At 30.8% G+C, this 14,482-nt stretch overlaps 1 protein-coding gene across 1 annotated transcript in view; it reads right to left on the bottom strand.

The window, feature by feature from the left end:
• Positions 1–14,482, bottom strand: part of LOC139493010 (phosphatidylinositol phosphatase PTPRQ-like) — a 279,255-nt gene that overhangs the window by 9,299 nt on the left and 255,474 nt on the right. The window contains exons 29-38 of the mRNA XM_071281153.1: positions 9,483–9,552; positions 8,450–8,623; positions 7,778–7,909; positions 7,391–7,520; positions 6,669–6,742; positions 5,082–5,187; positions 3,915–4,016; positions 3,258–3,339; positions 2,443–2,548; positions 147–229 (exon numbers count right to left, since the gene is read on the bottom strand). Of these exons, the coding sequence (XP_071137254.1) occupies positions 147–229; positions 2,443–2,548; positions 3,258–3,339; positions 3,915–4,016; positions 5,082–5,187; positions 6,669–6,742; positions 7,391–7,520; positions 7,778–7,909; positions 8,450–8,623; positions 9,483–9,552 (1,059 nt within the window). The remainder of the gene's footprint in view (positions 1–146; positions 230–2,442; positions 2,549–3,257; positions 3,340–3,914; positions 4,017–5,081; positions 5,188–6,668; positions 6,743–7,390; positions 7,521–7,777; positions 7,910–8,449; positions 8,624–9,482; positions 9,553–14,482) is intronic.

The raw sequence follows: 14,482 nt of genomic DNA, 5'->3' as shown, positions 1-14,482 counted from the left end.
AACAAGATGCTATTGTTTTTTTTTAATATTAATTTTTCTTTTACTCAATAAAGGATGTTCCTATGATAGAAAGCTTATACATGTAAGAAAGAAGCAATTATTCCAATTTCTTAATAATTTGAGTATGAAATCCATGAATTACTTACAGGAATATAGTTTGCATTGATGAATGTAGATGCTTCTTCGTCATCATCTCCCAGTGGTAATAATTTGACAATGGTATTATCGTCTGAAAGTTAAGCATAAATAAACATAATATTAATTTTTAAAATCTTTCATGTATGAAATGACATTACAAATTTCTATGTTATGCGTCTCTGCTGGAGAGTTGTCTCACTGGCAATTATACCACATCTTATTTTTACACAATACATAAAATATGCAAAGCTATTTCTATAACGATGCTTTCTATGAGCCAGACAGGTTATAGTTATTGGGAGTCTGTCCTCCTGTCAGATAATCTTTCCGTCTAATTCTGTTTCTGCTCCTAAACAAAGTTTTTTCTAAGTAATTTACTATGAATAACGTGTCTTAAAATTTTTGTGTCTAAATAATTCTAGTTTTATGAAACATTCAAAAATCCCAATAAACGAAGTTTGTGAATTTAATCTTTGAAATTGGGAAAATTGTTCTTAAATTTGAATTTTATGATAGAATGATACTTAATTAAGTCTTTCCAATTTTCTGTGGAAAGGCTTATTGTATTTCTTCTGATTATTATTATATTTTTTTTCCACCACATTTTGAAATTTTTGTTTCGCAATATGTCGCTTAGGTATTTCTTATATTGTATTGTACAGTTTAAGCGCTTTTAAATTTCACAGTGCTAACACGAATAATTTTCTTTGTAAGAGTTATCTCCCTATTCACTGTTTATCAAGTGTGTGCATCTCCTTCGTAACAAAAAAAGATAGTGACAAAATTCTTTTTAAAAATTGTTGGTTACATCCTCAGGAATTTTTGGATAATTTGGATCGAAGCAATTCGATGAAATTTTATAGAAGTTATCTACCTTTACAAAATAAGTTTGTCGGTATGTTTTTTAACTCATAAACAGTTAACTGTATAACCCTGGAATGTTTTTATTTAATGCCCCTAGGTCCTAACTTAGAAAATGAGGTCAAGGTCAAAGGTAAAGGTCAAGATCTTAATTGTGACTTTTGCTTGTTTTTGCATTTTCTCTGATACTTTGAAGGATACATATAAAAGAACAAGTGCAAAATGTCTGCTTTATTGTAATGAAAATATGCTACATTTAGTCTGATACAGTTTAATGGCATCTTATAGGAGTTGGTGCCCCTGAAATGTCTTGAAATGAGGTTATTTAATTATAACTTCAACTAAGATCATTATAAAGGCATTTGACCTTGTACAAAAGGTTAGGTGACAAATGACCTTGAAAAATTATTACCGGAAGTGACCTTGAGAAACCAGAAGTAGCCTTTTTTGCAATTTTTCCATATAAAAGTACTCAAATTCCATATATTTTGTCATATAGATACATATAGTTATTACTGAAGACTAAAAATGACTTCCACAACAAACCAGAAGTGGCCAATTATCTCCCATTGCACATACAAAAGTATATAGAAACTTTATATTTTTGGAATCAGTGTGAAAGAAGCTATCATTTGAGACCGGAAGTGATATTCATTTCACCGGAAGTAGCATATTATCTCCCTTATTTCACTCAAAAGTATAATTAAACCATTATTTATCACATCAGTATGAAGAAACTATCTTCTTATTAAAATTTTTTTTGATGTGGAAAGACTTTCAACTGTTCTCTGAACAATTGGTTTTTAATTTTAATTATTATTATTTCAAAGGGCGAATGGTCATAAGGGGGAGATAATCCTAATGTAGTTTTCAATTGTCAGAATTATGAATTAAAATCAAATTCACATTCCACAAAATGGGATCCTTCAAAACTTATTTTTCAGAAATTGAAAATAAGTTCTAGGGTCCTTAGGGTATCTGGAACCAAACATATTGTTTTTTGGCCTTATAGTTTTAAAGGCAGTTATTACTCTTGATAGCATACTCTCTAATGAGGGGCACAAAGGGGGTATCTGCATGGAATAGCCATATCTCTTGCACGTTAAAGACACCGTTTTAAATTTGAAAAAGAGCAGGCTACAATGCCGCTACAAGGCAGCACTTGCACCCGCAAAGTGAAAAGGGATTAATGTAAGTTGCAAAACTTGTTTCCCAATCCACTATAAATAAATATGTTTAAACTAAAGGGAAGAACGTGAAATAACATTGCCATTTAACAATGAACGAACAATTAAAAATGTCTTGCACGCTGATCTTTTTACAAATTTCACGAAACACGGTGAATAATGAACCTTTTACTCAACTGCACGTGAAATAAAAATGGCAAAACATGTTGCATGACAATAACCCTTTACCACCCTCTTTAATAACTAAGTAACTTACAAGGAAGAATATTAACATATCTGTTTTTCAGTTTATTGTCCTCAGTTTCTGCCAGCAAAGTGGTAACTCCTTTCATTGTTTTGGGGTCTGTCAGGGTTTTTAGTTCCTAAGAAAAAAAGTCAAATGAATAAATCTTCTTGGAATAGAAATACAGATGATTAATAACATTTTTAAAGACAAGATACTTCTGATGCATTTTATTGAACATGTATATACAAAAGCTATGATATTGTCATTACCCATTATTTACTCAATATTTAGTGAGAGTGCATCATTTTGATATGTTAACATAAAACATCATCATAACATTGAAACTATTGTATTTACTGCCTAAATCTTCATTCAATATCTAGTGCTAATAATAAAATGTTTAAAAATAAATCATATAAAGCACATAGATGCTGCTACACGTCCATCAGCAAATTAATATGCATATTCTGGAAAAGAACATGTCGATGCGCATTATATGAATGTTAACCCTACATTGTATTAGAAAGACACCCTGAGTCAGATTTTTAACAAGCTATATATAGCTAGTTCACAAGGTAACAGTCTGCAGGAAGATATGTCACCTTACCTGAACAAATTATTCTAACTTTGAGCCAACTAGTCTTTGCTCTTACTCATTAATGCAGCATTAGCGGAGAAACAGCCAATTCCACTTTTAAAGTCATTAGAACGACCTGGCCTGGGTTGTAACCAGCTACCTCTCACACTCAAGGTGAAAACACAACCACTAGACCACACAAACTGCAGTTATCACTTTCAAAGAAGGAGTTTCATTAAAATACCAACTTAACTTCCTACATGTTTACCTCATACTCATGGGCAAATCTAAGATTACTGTCTTTATGAAGCTCTTCAATTTTAGCCTCAAAATCTCTCAATCTTATAGGTCTGAAATGAATAAATGAAAAAAAGTCATAAACAAACTGTTCTTATTGATAAAAATATAACATATAATTAATACCAACAAATGAAACTTTAACAGGTTTCTATATTGATGGAATATGATTTTCAAAAGCAAAACCCTTTTTTTCAACTATAGTCATGACACTTCAAAAGGGAAGTCAAGCTTAGATGGATTAAGATTGATGGAATTTATTTCCGTTAGATAATAAGTTATAAATAAAAAGTAAAAAAAAAGGAAAATGTTAAAAATTTTGTGTATAATAAATTTTCATTCTTTACATAAAACATACTACATGCTGATTAAATGCCTCATTCCCTTGAGAGTCAGATAAGCATACTAAAATAATTTTTCAAACATTTTTTTTGGTCTTTGACCTGAGTCAAGTTTAATAACAATTTAGATTTTACTTGTCAATACTCTGGGTAATTTAGCATTTGACCTATTATATGGACACTTTACTATTGCAAGACTGCATGCTGCCTGTAAGACGTCGTTATTTAATTGATGAATTACTGACTCACTGATATACTAGCATCTCCTTCATTTCAATGCTCCTTACCGATTTTTCTTTATATTTTTCCTCTCTACTGAGGGAGTCTCCAGTCCTGCTGGGTTACTGAAGTCAGGTTCAGCCTCCTCCTCCATCTTCTTTGGTATATTTCTTAAAATAATTAATTAAATATTTCAGGTATTTCTCCTGTACTATGATAATCTCTTTTTAAAAGTAATAATAAATATCTCTATCTTAGAGATTTATTTAATCTACAACATAACTCTGTACCAGTATCTCTAATGTAGGCAATTTGCCATTTCAGAATCTAATGCATTTTTGGTAATATTTTCAAAAGCGTACACCAAAACGTTACTATTTGTTTAAAACGTTCTAAACAATGGAAATTCAACCAATGACGAAATGTTATTTTCATTTTGGTGTACGAACAATGAGATTACCCATAGTCCTTTAGATTCTGAAAAGTCAAATTATAGATGTGTTATGTGAATGTATTACTGTGGATTTATTATTATTCAATGGATACCAATTTTCCTCGATTTCGTTGGTACAGGTGAACCAATAAGAAATTAAACGGTCAATGAATAACTAAATTTGTATAGGCTTGTAAGCAGATTTCAGTAAAACCACAAAATTAAATATCTACAAACGTGTAAGTTCTTCCTAATCCATGAAAATAAATAAATCCACAATATTATAATTCTTAGAAACAAGATGGTATTGCAAATTTCCCAGTTTACCATGATGCTTTTGTATGTATATCTGTATGTTGAATCTGTATTTATTGGAACTGTATTGCCTTATCCATGATTGTTGTGATTATTACATGTATCAGCCTTTTTTTTTGTTGGAATCCAAAGTAAAAGAATGTAATATGAAAGATTTTCGTTTATTTATATTTTATACTTGTCTTAAGACCACCAACCCTAAGTTTGATATATAACAATGCTATCTGAATTATCTGGGGAAAATACAGATATGAAAAAAGAAAATTAATAAAAGAATTGTAATTTAGTGAGAGTGTAAAAGCTTTCTACCAAAGCACTTTTTGAACGGGAAAAAAAGGAACATACTAATATTGTGCAAACATTCGGTACTTAAACAACCTTGAAATAAACAGTTAAATCAAGTGTTTACTTAGTTTTTCTATGTTATGGAACAGTTTGAAACTTCTATGTATTGTAAATTTGATAAAAAACAATTTTTCCATTGTACCTGTTCCTTTTCTTTTTTATCACGACAATAATGATGATGACGATGATAAAAACCACTACAGCAGCTGCAGCTCCTGCTATGATGGCAATTGGTACATCCTCTGGCTCTACAAAATAAAATAGACATTGATTAGCGAGTCTGTCAAACACAAGATTGATGATATATGAGGATTGAAGGGGTGGTTTGACAGACGTAACTTAATGTAAAGATAAGTGTATCACAATACATTCAAACTTTATATTATTAAACTTCATTTGTAATTAACAAATTAGAATTTAAAAACAAAACTTTTCAGTAACATAAAAAGTATGAATTTTCTTGTTTCATTTGCATTCTTTATAAAATCCTTTTCTTACAACAGGAAATGAGTGTTAACAGATTTGTTAACCAATATATCTAAATATTCATACTACATTGAATAAACTGAAACTTTATTTCTTTTAAAAAAACCAACATTCTTCATTATTTTATCATAAGTATAATATTGCCTAAATGATAACAAAAGAAGCAATCATCACCATTAATTTCTTCATTTAAAACAAACCCCAAATTTATTTCAACAAAATATCCCACAGTTGTTAATTTTTTAATGTATAAATTTAAGCTTTGAAATTAAATTAATGTGTAAATTCATGTCCAATTAAAGGACAAACGTGTCTGCCTTGATGATGTGTATTCAGAACAGCAATTACAATAGGTTTATGATGTTTGTATGGTTGAATCATAGTTCAAATGGTGTATGGGACTTTTACATACTTCTGATGAATGTGTCAGAGAAATTCAGGATCTTTCACAGAATTAATTAAGTTGACACATTTTAAAATTGATGCTTTTCTCTTGCTTCTAAAAATATTGATGATCAAATGATTATAATTAAGCTACAAGAAAATAATTTAAATGCTGGTGATCTATTAAAGCCACTAATGACAAGTTGGATGTTTGAATGAAACTCTATCAGCACTAGCAAATCTATTAAAGAAGTGAATGCCTCTTTTTTGTTTCTTATGCATGCCAACAAAGCTATAAAAAAAGATGCATTCACTTCTAATATATTTACATACTACAATTTAAAAACACAAGCATTATCAGTTATTGAATCTAAATTTATAAATTAAATTTGCAATCTAAAACAAAGTAGTCATATATACTGAATGTGTGAATGAAATTAATGAAAAATAACACCATTTAGCATAAATTATTCTCATATCACTTAAATTACAGGGTACAGCAAAACACTGTATAGAGAAAAAACCATATCAAAAAACCAACACTGTTAACAAATAATCATCAATATTTTTTCCCAAAGACATGCTTTAAATATGTATGTAGGAAAATATAATGATGACTTAGAGTTAAGAATGCCTGAATGCACATTTTCCACTTCAGAAAGAAAATGTTAGTACATTGAGCTTGTCATGGAGTGTTGTTTTTAGGGGGTGGCATATACATTGATTCAGTATCTACTGTTTACTTTAAATTTGGGTCTGTTAAAGTTTATGAGACTATTAACATTTCTTGATATTAAATAATACAATATTCTTTATTTTTTTTTATTTTAAAACTGCAAGAATTCTATTCTATACTTACCAGGTTGTGTTGGAAACGGTCCGAATTGGGCAGATTCTGTGCACCCACCAGCAGTACAAGTAAATGCCACAATGCTATAAAATATATTAAGTTTAAGTTTAAAAAGATGTTTTTCAAATTACTGTAAATTCAGAAATTATTGTGTGCAACTATTATTGCGCTTGTTCAAGAATGGACAACATTGTGAGTTTAATTATTGTGATTACAAAAAAATCTGCATATCAAAATGCAAGTTCTTATTATTGCAATACTCACCCAGTCGCATTATTCGCATTATTAAAAACCTTGCAATGATTTCTGAATTTACAGTATCAAGTCTGTCTGTCTGATTATTTGATTGTTGCTTACTTAACATCCGGCTGCAAAGAATGTGTAATTCAACTTGATCAGATATATAATCAACTTATCAAGATATGCAAATGAATATCAATATATCTGTTAACCTATTTCAGGGTTGAATAAAATCTCTATGCAATGTCTGTAACTGTTTTAAAATTGAAAAGTCATGAGAACCCTACAAAAAGAAAAAAAAATCTTCCATTATTTTGTATTTTAATGGTCCAAAATCAATCAAAGTCTATACAAGCAATGCATGTACAGCTTTACTTGCACTTGCATAATATCGATTTCTATACGACGTACCTCATATGATAGACTGATGAACAAACAGATTGAAAAAGTAGGATACTAATGAGATTAACATGACTATATATCCATCTTACGTATAACTCTTTCCAGGGGCTAAAGGTCCATTACAGTAGACTGTATCTTCTCGTTTGGAACAATCATTATCTTCTCCTAACATAAATTCTACCTCATGACTACTTCTCTTACGGCGTCCCACTGCAGCATCTGTAACAAAGATATCTCTTATTAGAAATTATTCTTAATTCGGAATTATCTACCCTTTTCTAATGGCAGGTGTTTTTATACAGTTTGTGTATAGAGCAACCTCAGACATTTTATACTATCATGACTATTGAATATGTATCTCTCACACTCAAAGTTTACCATTTGTTTTTGGGACCAGAAATAAAGACCAGAATTTATCACTATTTGTCATAATGCATTAAGTTAAATCAAATAAATTAAGCCATATGATTACTTACTGTATCTTTCAACAATCCATGTGTTGTTAGTAGCTCTGTAAGGTTCTACAAACCCTGTTTGTTGAGCTTGTTTCCATGTTTTGAATGTCCCAACTCCAAATGGATTTCCCACTTTAGTTCCTGTTCCATCACCTAGACAATTAAATTATTTTTTGTTTTAATCTTAAATATAGCAGGTTATATAGCTATCCCTCATCCCTCACAACAAAAAGGCACAAAGTACAGATCTGAGAGTACTCCAAGTTACTAAAAGCCAATAACAACTAACGAAAAAAATCATGTATCTAAGACTGAAATAACAATCAGTAAACATCTAACATCCAATGGATTTAGTGTAAATACAAGCCCATTATAAAAGAAAGCATTGGACAGAATGTATAATAGTGTGCAAAAGCTTGCATTCACAAGAAATTTCAAATTGGCATTTATCATGCATCTTTGAGTTAACCGAACTATAAAAGACCAAATATGGCAAATCTGTCTGTACTTAATTTCAGTTGATTCACTAAGCAGCACCTACTGATGGAATTACTGACAATCTGTTCTTTGACAGAGTATATATAAAACATTTGCCAATGAATTTAAAGAAACATGCAATTAATTATTCAGTTCTTTTGTGCTCCTAAATTTCTATTTAATATTTTACTTTCTAAAATAACTAACCATCATGACCATAGTTATCACAGTTAACCCCTGTACAAACAATCACTCCCCAGTCAGTGAAAACACCATTGTCCTTGTTATAGAAAAACCACTCTCCATTCAGTGTGACACCAATTGTTCTCTGTGTGCTCACTGCTTTACCTATTTCAGTAGTTACTGGACTAAATGTTGGTGGGAGTGGAGCTGAAATATTTACTTTATTTATCATAACTATTAACCAACAGTATTATTTATTGTACAACAATGCAATATTTTCCACACAAAATAAAGAGAATTCAGCATGGAACTTTCTATTATATTAGTTAAGTGTGATAAAGCTTTAAATTACTGACAACATTAGTGATGAAAATATGTTGCCTGTAATTCAGTGGTTGTCATTACTATAAGTGTAACATATTTGTTTTTCATTAATTTTTTACATAAATAAGGCCGTTTGTTTTCTCCTTTGAATGGTTTTACAATTTTTATAGCTAACTATGCGGTATGGGCTTTGCTCATCATGTTGAAGGCTGTACGCAGACTTATAGTTGTTAATTTCTGTGTCATTTTGGTCTCTTGTGGAAAGTTGTCTCATTCGATATCATACCACTTCTCCTTTTTTATATTTATGTTTTTTTTAAGCTCTGTTTTACAACAAAAGTATTCCTGCAGGAATTTTATATTAGTGAAATTATACCTCTGAAAGAAATAAATTGCCATCTAATGCAATATAAACATAACAATCTTCAGCAAATATTCATAAAATAAACCTATAACACAATCAAGTAGCAGTATAATTTTATGATAAGATCTAAATCTCTTTAAACTCCCAAGTCTTATATAATATCTATGATTAAGGATGTTCTATACTCTGCAATATAGCAATTTTAAAGACGGTTTTATATTGATAGTATATAAATAAAGGAACTACAATTAAGGGTTCATTGTTTGTTCACAAGTCTGAAGCTTTTATTTTTGTGCGAGTTAATAGGTCCAGTTTATGCACCAATAAATTCCTATAAAAAGGCGTAGGTAATTCTATAATAACTTATAGACAACTTACGTCCAGGCGCTGCATAATACATAATACTTTCTGTCTGTCCCTCTTGTGGAATTGTATTTACTGCTGTCACCTTTAATGAACAAAAAATTATACATTTAGTCATTTTTCAATAAAAAAAATAAAAAAATCCTGTAATGTATTGATTCTGTTCATTGTCGAAGGCCAAACTTTGATCATGAATTGTTGGAGGTTTAGGTTGGATTATAAAATTAAGATTAGAACAGAAAGAAAAACAGTGTAAATCCCTGACTGAAACTGGCCAAAATCTGAAACATGACCATATGCAATCAAAACTATATGCCAGCTGTTCTTTAATTATATTTTATTTAAATTAAGACAATTTTGGACAAAAATTTAAAGAATGTAAGACCATAGCTACCTATGTTCAAAAATTATGGAACTAGAAAATAACAATCATCTGAAAAAAAGATTTCATTCTGAAACAACTACAAATTTGCAGTCATTCTAACATCAATATATTAGTATTTCTGCAATCAAGGTGAGAACTGATAACCATTCCAAATATGTATTGAAAAATTATTAAAAAAAACATTGATACATAAAATTTCTTTGAATTAATACTATACGAGATAAATGAAATCTATTTTTGGTTAGAATATAAAAGATTTATTGTCACTATTATGATGTATGAATGATTTTATACAGTCATGCTGTATTTTGCTGTTGAATGTGTAATGCATGCATGCATATGCCCGAGCACCTCATTGAAAATAATAACCCAAATATTTTGACAGTTTTTTTTATGATAAAGGCAAAAATTTCAATTTTGTGTTTATTATGTAGCTGTATGATGACCTTCTTTATAATATGGGTACAAAAAACTAGAGGCTCTCAAGAGCCTGTGACGCTCACCTTGGTCTATGTGCATATTAAACAATAGACACGGGTGGATTCATGACAAAATTGTGGTTTGGTGATGGAGATGTGTTTGTGGATCTTACTTTACTGAACATTCTTGTTGCTACAAAATGTCTATCTATAATAAACTTGGTGCAGTAATTACAGTGGAAAATATTTTCTAAAAATTTACAAACATTCATGAAAAACGTTAAAAATTTACTATAAAGGGCAATAACTCCTTAAGGGATCAATTGACAATTTTGGTAAGTTGACTTATTTGTAGATCTTATTTTACTGAACATTATTGTTCTTTACAGTTTATCTTTATCTATAATAATATTCAAGATAATAACAAAAAACAGCAAAATTTACTTAAAATTAACAATTCCGGGGCAGCAACCCAACAATGGGATGTCTGATTCATCTGAAAATATCAGGGCAGATAGATCTTGACCTGATAAATATATAAAACCATGTCAGATTTGCTCTAAATGCTTTGGTTTTTGAGTTATATGCCTGCAATTTTACCCCTATATGTTCTATTTTTAGACATGGTGGCCATCTTGGTTGGTTGGCCGGGTCAACAGATGTTTAGTTTTATTTTTTTAAACATTTAAAACAATTTGACATTAGTGCAAACTTTCTTTTTGAATGGATGTTTGTAAAAAAAGAATTTTTTGTTCATTTTGAAAAGATGACTTATTGTGAATGTCCCATGGCGGCGTTTTAGTTCATTTTTCTTTTCCACTGAAAGCTTCATCTATTGAAATGAATTATGAAAGTTTAGTGTATATTTGAATATTTTCACTATTTTGTTAGACATTTATTTTGTCTATTTATCCTAATACAAATTGTTTAGTCTCATAGAAAAGTCTTAAGAATTTCTTAGCTGTTTAAGATCAATGGGTGCAATTTGGGTACTGCGGCTTTAGACACGTTTTAATTAAGTTAACCTCTTTAAATAAATAAAAATCCTTAGTGTGAAAAATATTTGTAAAACAAAATAGCTTATCATTGTCTATAACTGCTTACATTCAATTCTTTGAACTTTTGTGGATAGATGTCTCATTGGAAATCCTACCTTAACTGTTGTACTGTTATACCACTGTCCCAGGTTAGGAAAGGGTTGGGATCCTGCTAACATCAGGGGCGGATCCAGGATTTTTGAAAGGGGGGCGGAGATTTTGAATTTCGCCGAGCAGAGCGAGGCGAAACATTTTTGGTACCTTTTTAGTCCTAAAAACATAAAATAAGGGTAATATGCACTATTTAAACGGTTCCTGTCTTGGGGCATGTATATGTTATAGTTGCTGTAAAGTGTAAGGGTTGGACATTTTTTATGCTGTATTCTCCCTATTAATTCTCTATCATAAAATGATAGTATTGATCCAAAGCTATGTACTGATATATTTGATATAGGTAGGACTTGTCAGTTAAAAATAGACAAGGAAGTTCGATTAAATTTACAATACAACCGACACGAGTTAAAAAAGACAAACAAGCAGTTTTCATCAAAATGTTTGATTGATATGTTTCACCCAACATAACTTAGAGAACCGAAGTGAGGGGTTCCAAATTCACCAAAGATTACGAAAGTGTCTGAAATGACAAGGAAGTTAGAATGAAGGTCGACAAATGGAGACCTAAAGGTTACACCCAGCAGGCAGGTTACAGTCTGGTCTTGAATAAGTATTCAATCTACGCCCCCCCCCCCCCCCCCCTGAATCCGCCACTGAACATGTTTAACCCCGCCACATTATTTATGTATGTGCCTGTCCCAAGTCAGGAGCCTGTAATTCAGTGGTTGTTGTTAGTTTAAGGCATATCCAACAGTTTATTTTTAACGGTGAGATTTTTTTCTCTTCAAGATATTCCAAAATTGAAGATTTTTGAATTTTGAAGAAACAAACGTTTTTCATTTAAAAAAAATAAATATGATTTTTTAATCAACATATACTTATATAATGGGGCTCAAATTGAAGCAAAATAGTTCAAAATGGTTAGAAAAATCTAACTTTACCATTTAAAGAATTAATTTTACTCAAATAAAGCCAAAAACGTTATGGTTACCCCCCAAAACGGCAAGAAATGAACATTTGAAATGCACATTTTAGATTTTTTTAAACATTTCTAACGTCGTCGATTTGACCAAAGTAAGATATGTTATTCTTTGAAAAAAATGGAACGTCATAACGTTTTGAAAAATATTTGTCACCATACTCGTTTTTGAGAAAAATTGAGTAATACAATATTGTTTACTCAATCCCTTCTGTAAGCCTCACAAAAAGCGCCAAAAACTAAGACGTTTTGGGACGTAACGTTATATTTCCCCGCTAATTTTTCAAAGGCAGTGTGACGTTGTGGCAGACAAATGTATTTTTACACTGTGACTTTGTTGGATAGTTGTCTCGATAGCACTCATATCGCATCTTATTGTTTATAATGGACCAGTATCTGTACGAGATAATATTTCAGTTAGCTTTACTATTGTGTTCGTCAAAATTGTGAAACCCGGGTGTGAAACATGCAAACCATGGAATTACAAACTATTAAAATAGTCCCCGGCTCTGGTATATATCATCCCTCTTTTAAAACAAATGTATTACGTACACGTTAGAAATCTGTTTCTGTGTGTCAGCAGGGTTAATTTTCATATTATATTTCCATTTGATGTTTTTGTCTGATTATTCATTTAATATGCCACTTGACGTCCGTCATCTATAATCATTATTTAATTTACCGTTACTTTACAAAGAAGTGTTTTCTTACACTGATTTATATCACACTGTCTATAATTTCACATATCGAAATCAATAAAGAGCACTACACGTGAAATTTTGCAACCAAACACTTGTCTAAAATCTCAACGACTCCGTATTATATATGCATGTTGCAGTTTTTGTTTTTTTTTCTTTACAGGCTTCTAGCTATAACAAAAATCTGTATGTTGACTCTTAGTGTTTTGAATTATATGTGTCGTTGGGTTGCTGTCGTGTTAATGTATAACTTTAAAATGTTTTTCATAAAAAAAGGATTGATTGGGTATAGAAATATTCACATCTCTGGACTGCTCCCGTCCGACAGTTACGTGTATATCTTTGCTAAAATTGGGTGCAGCTGTTTAGCTGCTCTGATGTATAAATTTGCAGCCTCGTTTAGTCGAAATAAAAATGTCGTAATATCTGATGCATAGAGTAGGGAGAGTTTCGCGCTATCTATACGTTAAAATACCAGCTAAAAAATGTTTGAAGGGATATACGAATTTCGAATAAGATCTCTAAACAACATCAAAGGTCACATGAATCTTAAAATAAGTCGCATGGCTTATTTTAACACATCTGTTGCGCCTTTTGCAGTTGTAGATATATGAGTTATTGAGTTATTGCATATATATACAATGGAGATTGTTTTCTGTTCTACTGCCCTCTACATAGTTTTGCTGCATACAATGTAACCACTGACGTAGACTGTACTAGTATACATATTTTTAAGGGGCCAGCTGAACGACACCTACGGGTGCGGGAGTTTTTCGCTACATTGAAGACCAATTGGTGGCCTTCGGCTGTTGTCTGCTCTATGTTCAGGTTGTTGTCACTTTGACACATTCCCCATTTCCTTTCTCAATTTTACTACTACTTAGTATATTATTATTGATTATTCAAACAAATGAATTCAAAGAGAAAGATGCGGAAAGAAATTCTAAAATTTTCGTTTAGCAATAAAATATAAAATAACTAGAGGCTCTAAAGAGCCTGTGTCGCTCACCTTGGTCTATGTGCATATTAAACAAAGGACACAAATGGATTCATGACAAAATTGTATTTTGGTGATGGTGATGTGTTTGAAGTTCTTACTTTACTGAACATTCTTGCTTCTTACAATTATATCTATAATGAACTTTGCTCATTAGTAACAGAGAAAAATATTTGGTAAAAATTTACATAAATTTACCAAATTAATGAAAATTGTTAAAAATTGACTATAAAGGGCAATAACTCCTTATGGGGTCAATTGACCATTTAGGTCATGTGGACTTATTTGTAGATCTTACTTTGATGAACATTATCGCTGTTTACAGTTTATCGCTATCTATAATAGTATTCAATATAATAACCAAAAACAGCAAAATTTCTTTAAAA

Source organism: Mytilus edulis, chromosome 10 (assembly GCF_963676685.1).
Source record: "Mytilus edulis chromosome 10, xbMytEdul2.2, whole genome shotgun sequence".
Lineage (NCBI taxonomy): Eukaryota > Metazoa > Mollusca > Bivalvia > Mytilida > Mytilidae > Mytilus > Mytilus edulis.
Note: the sequence above shows the minus strand (reverse complement) of the source record. Positions and strands in the feature narration are given on the sequence as shown.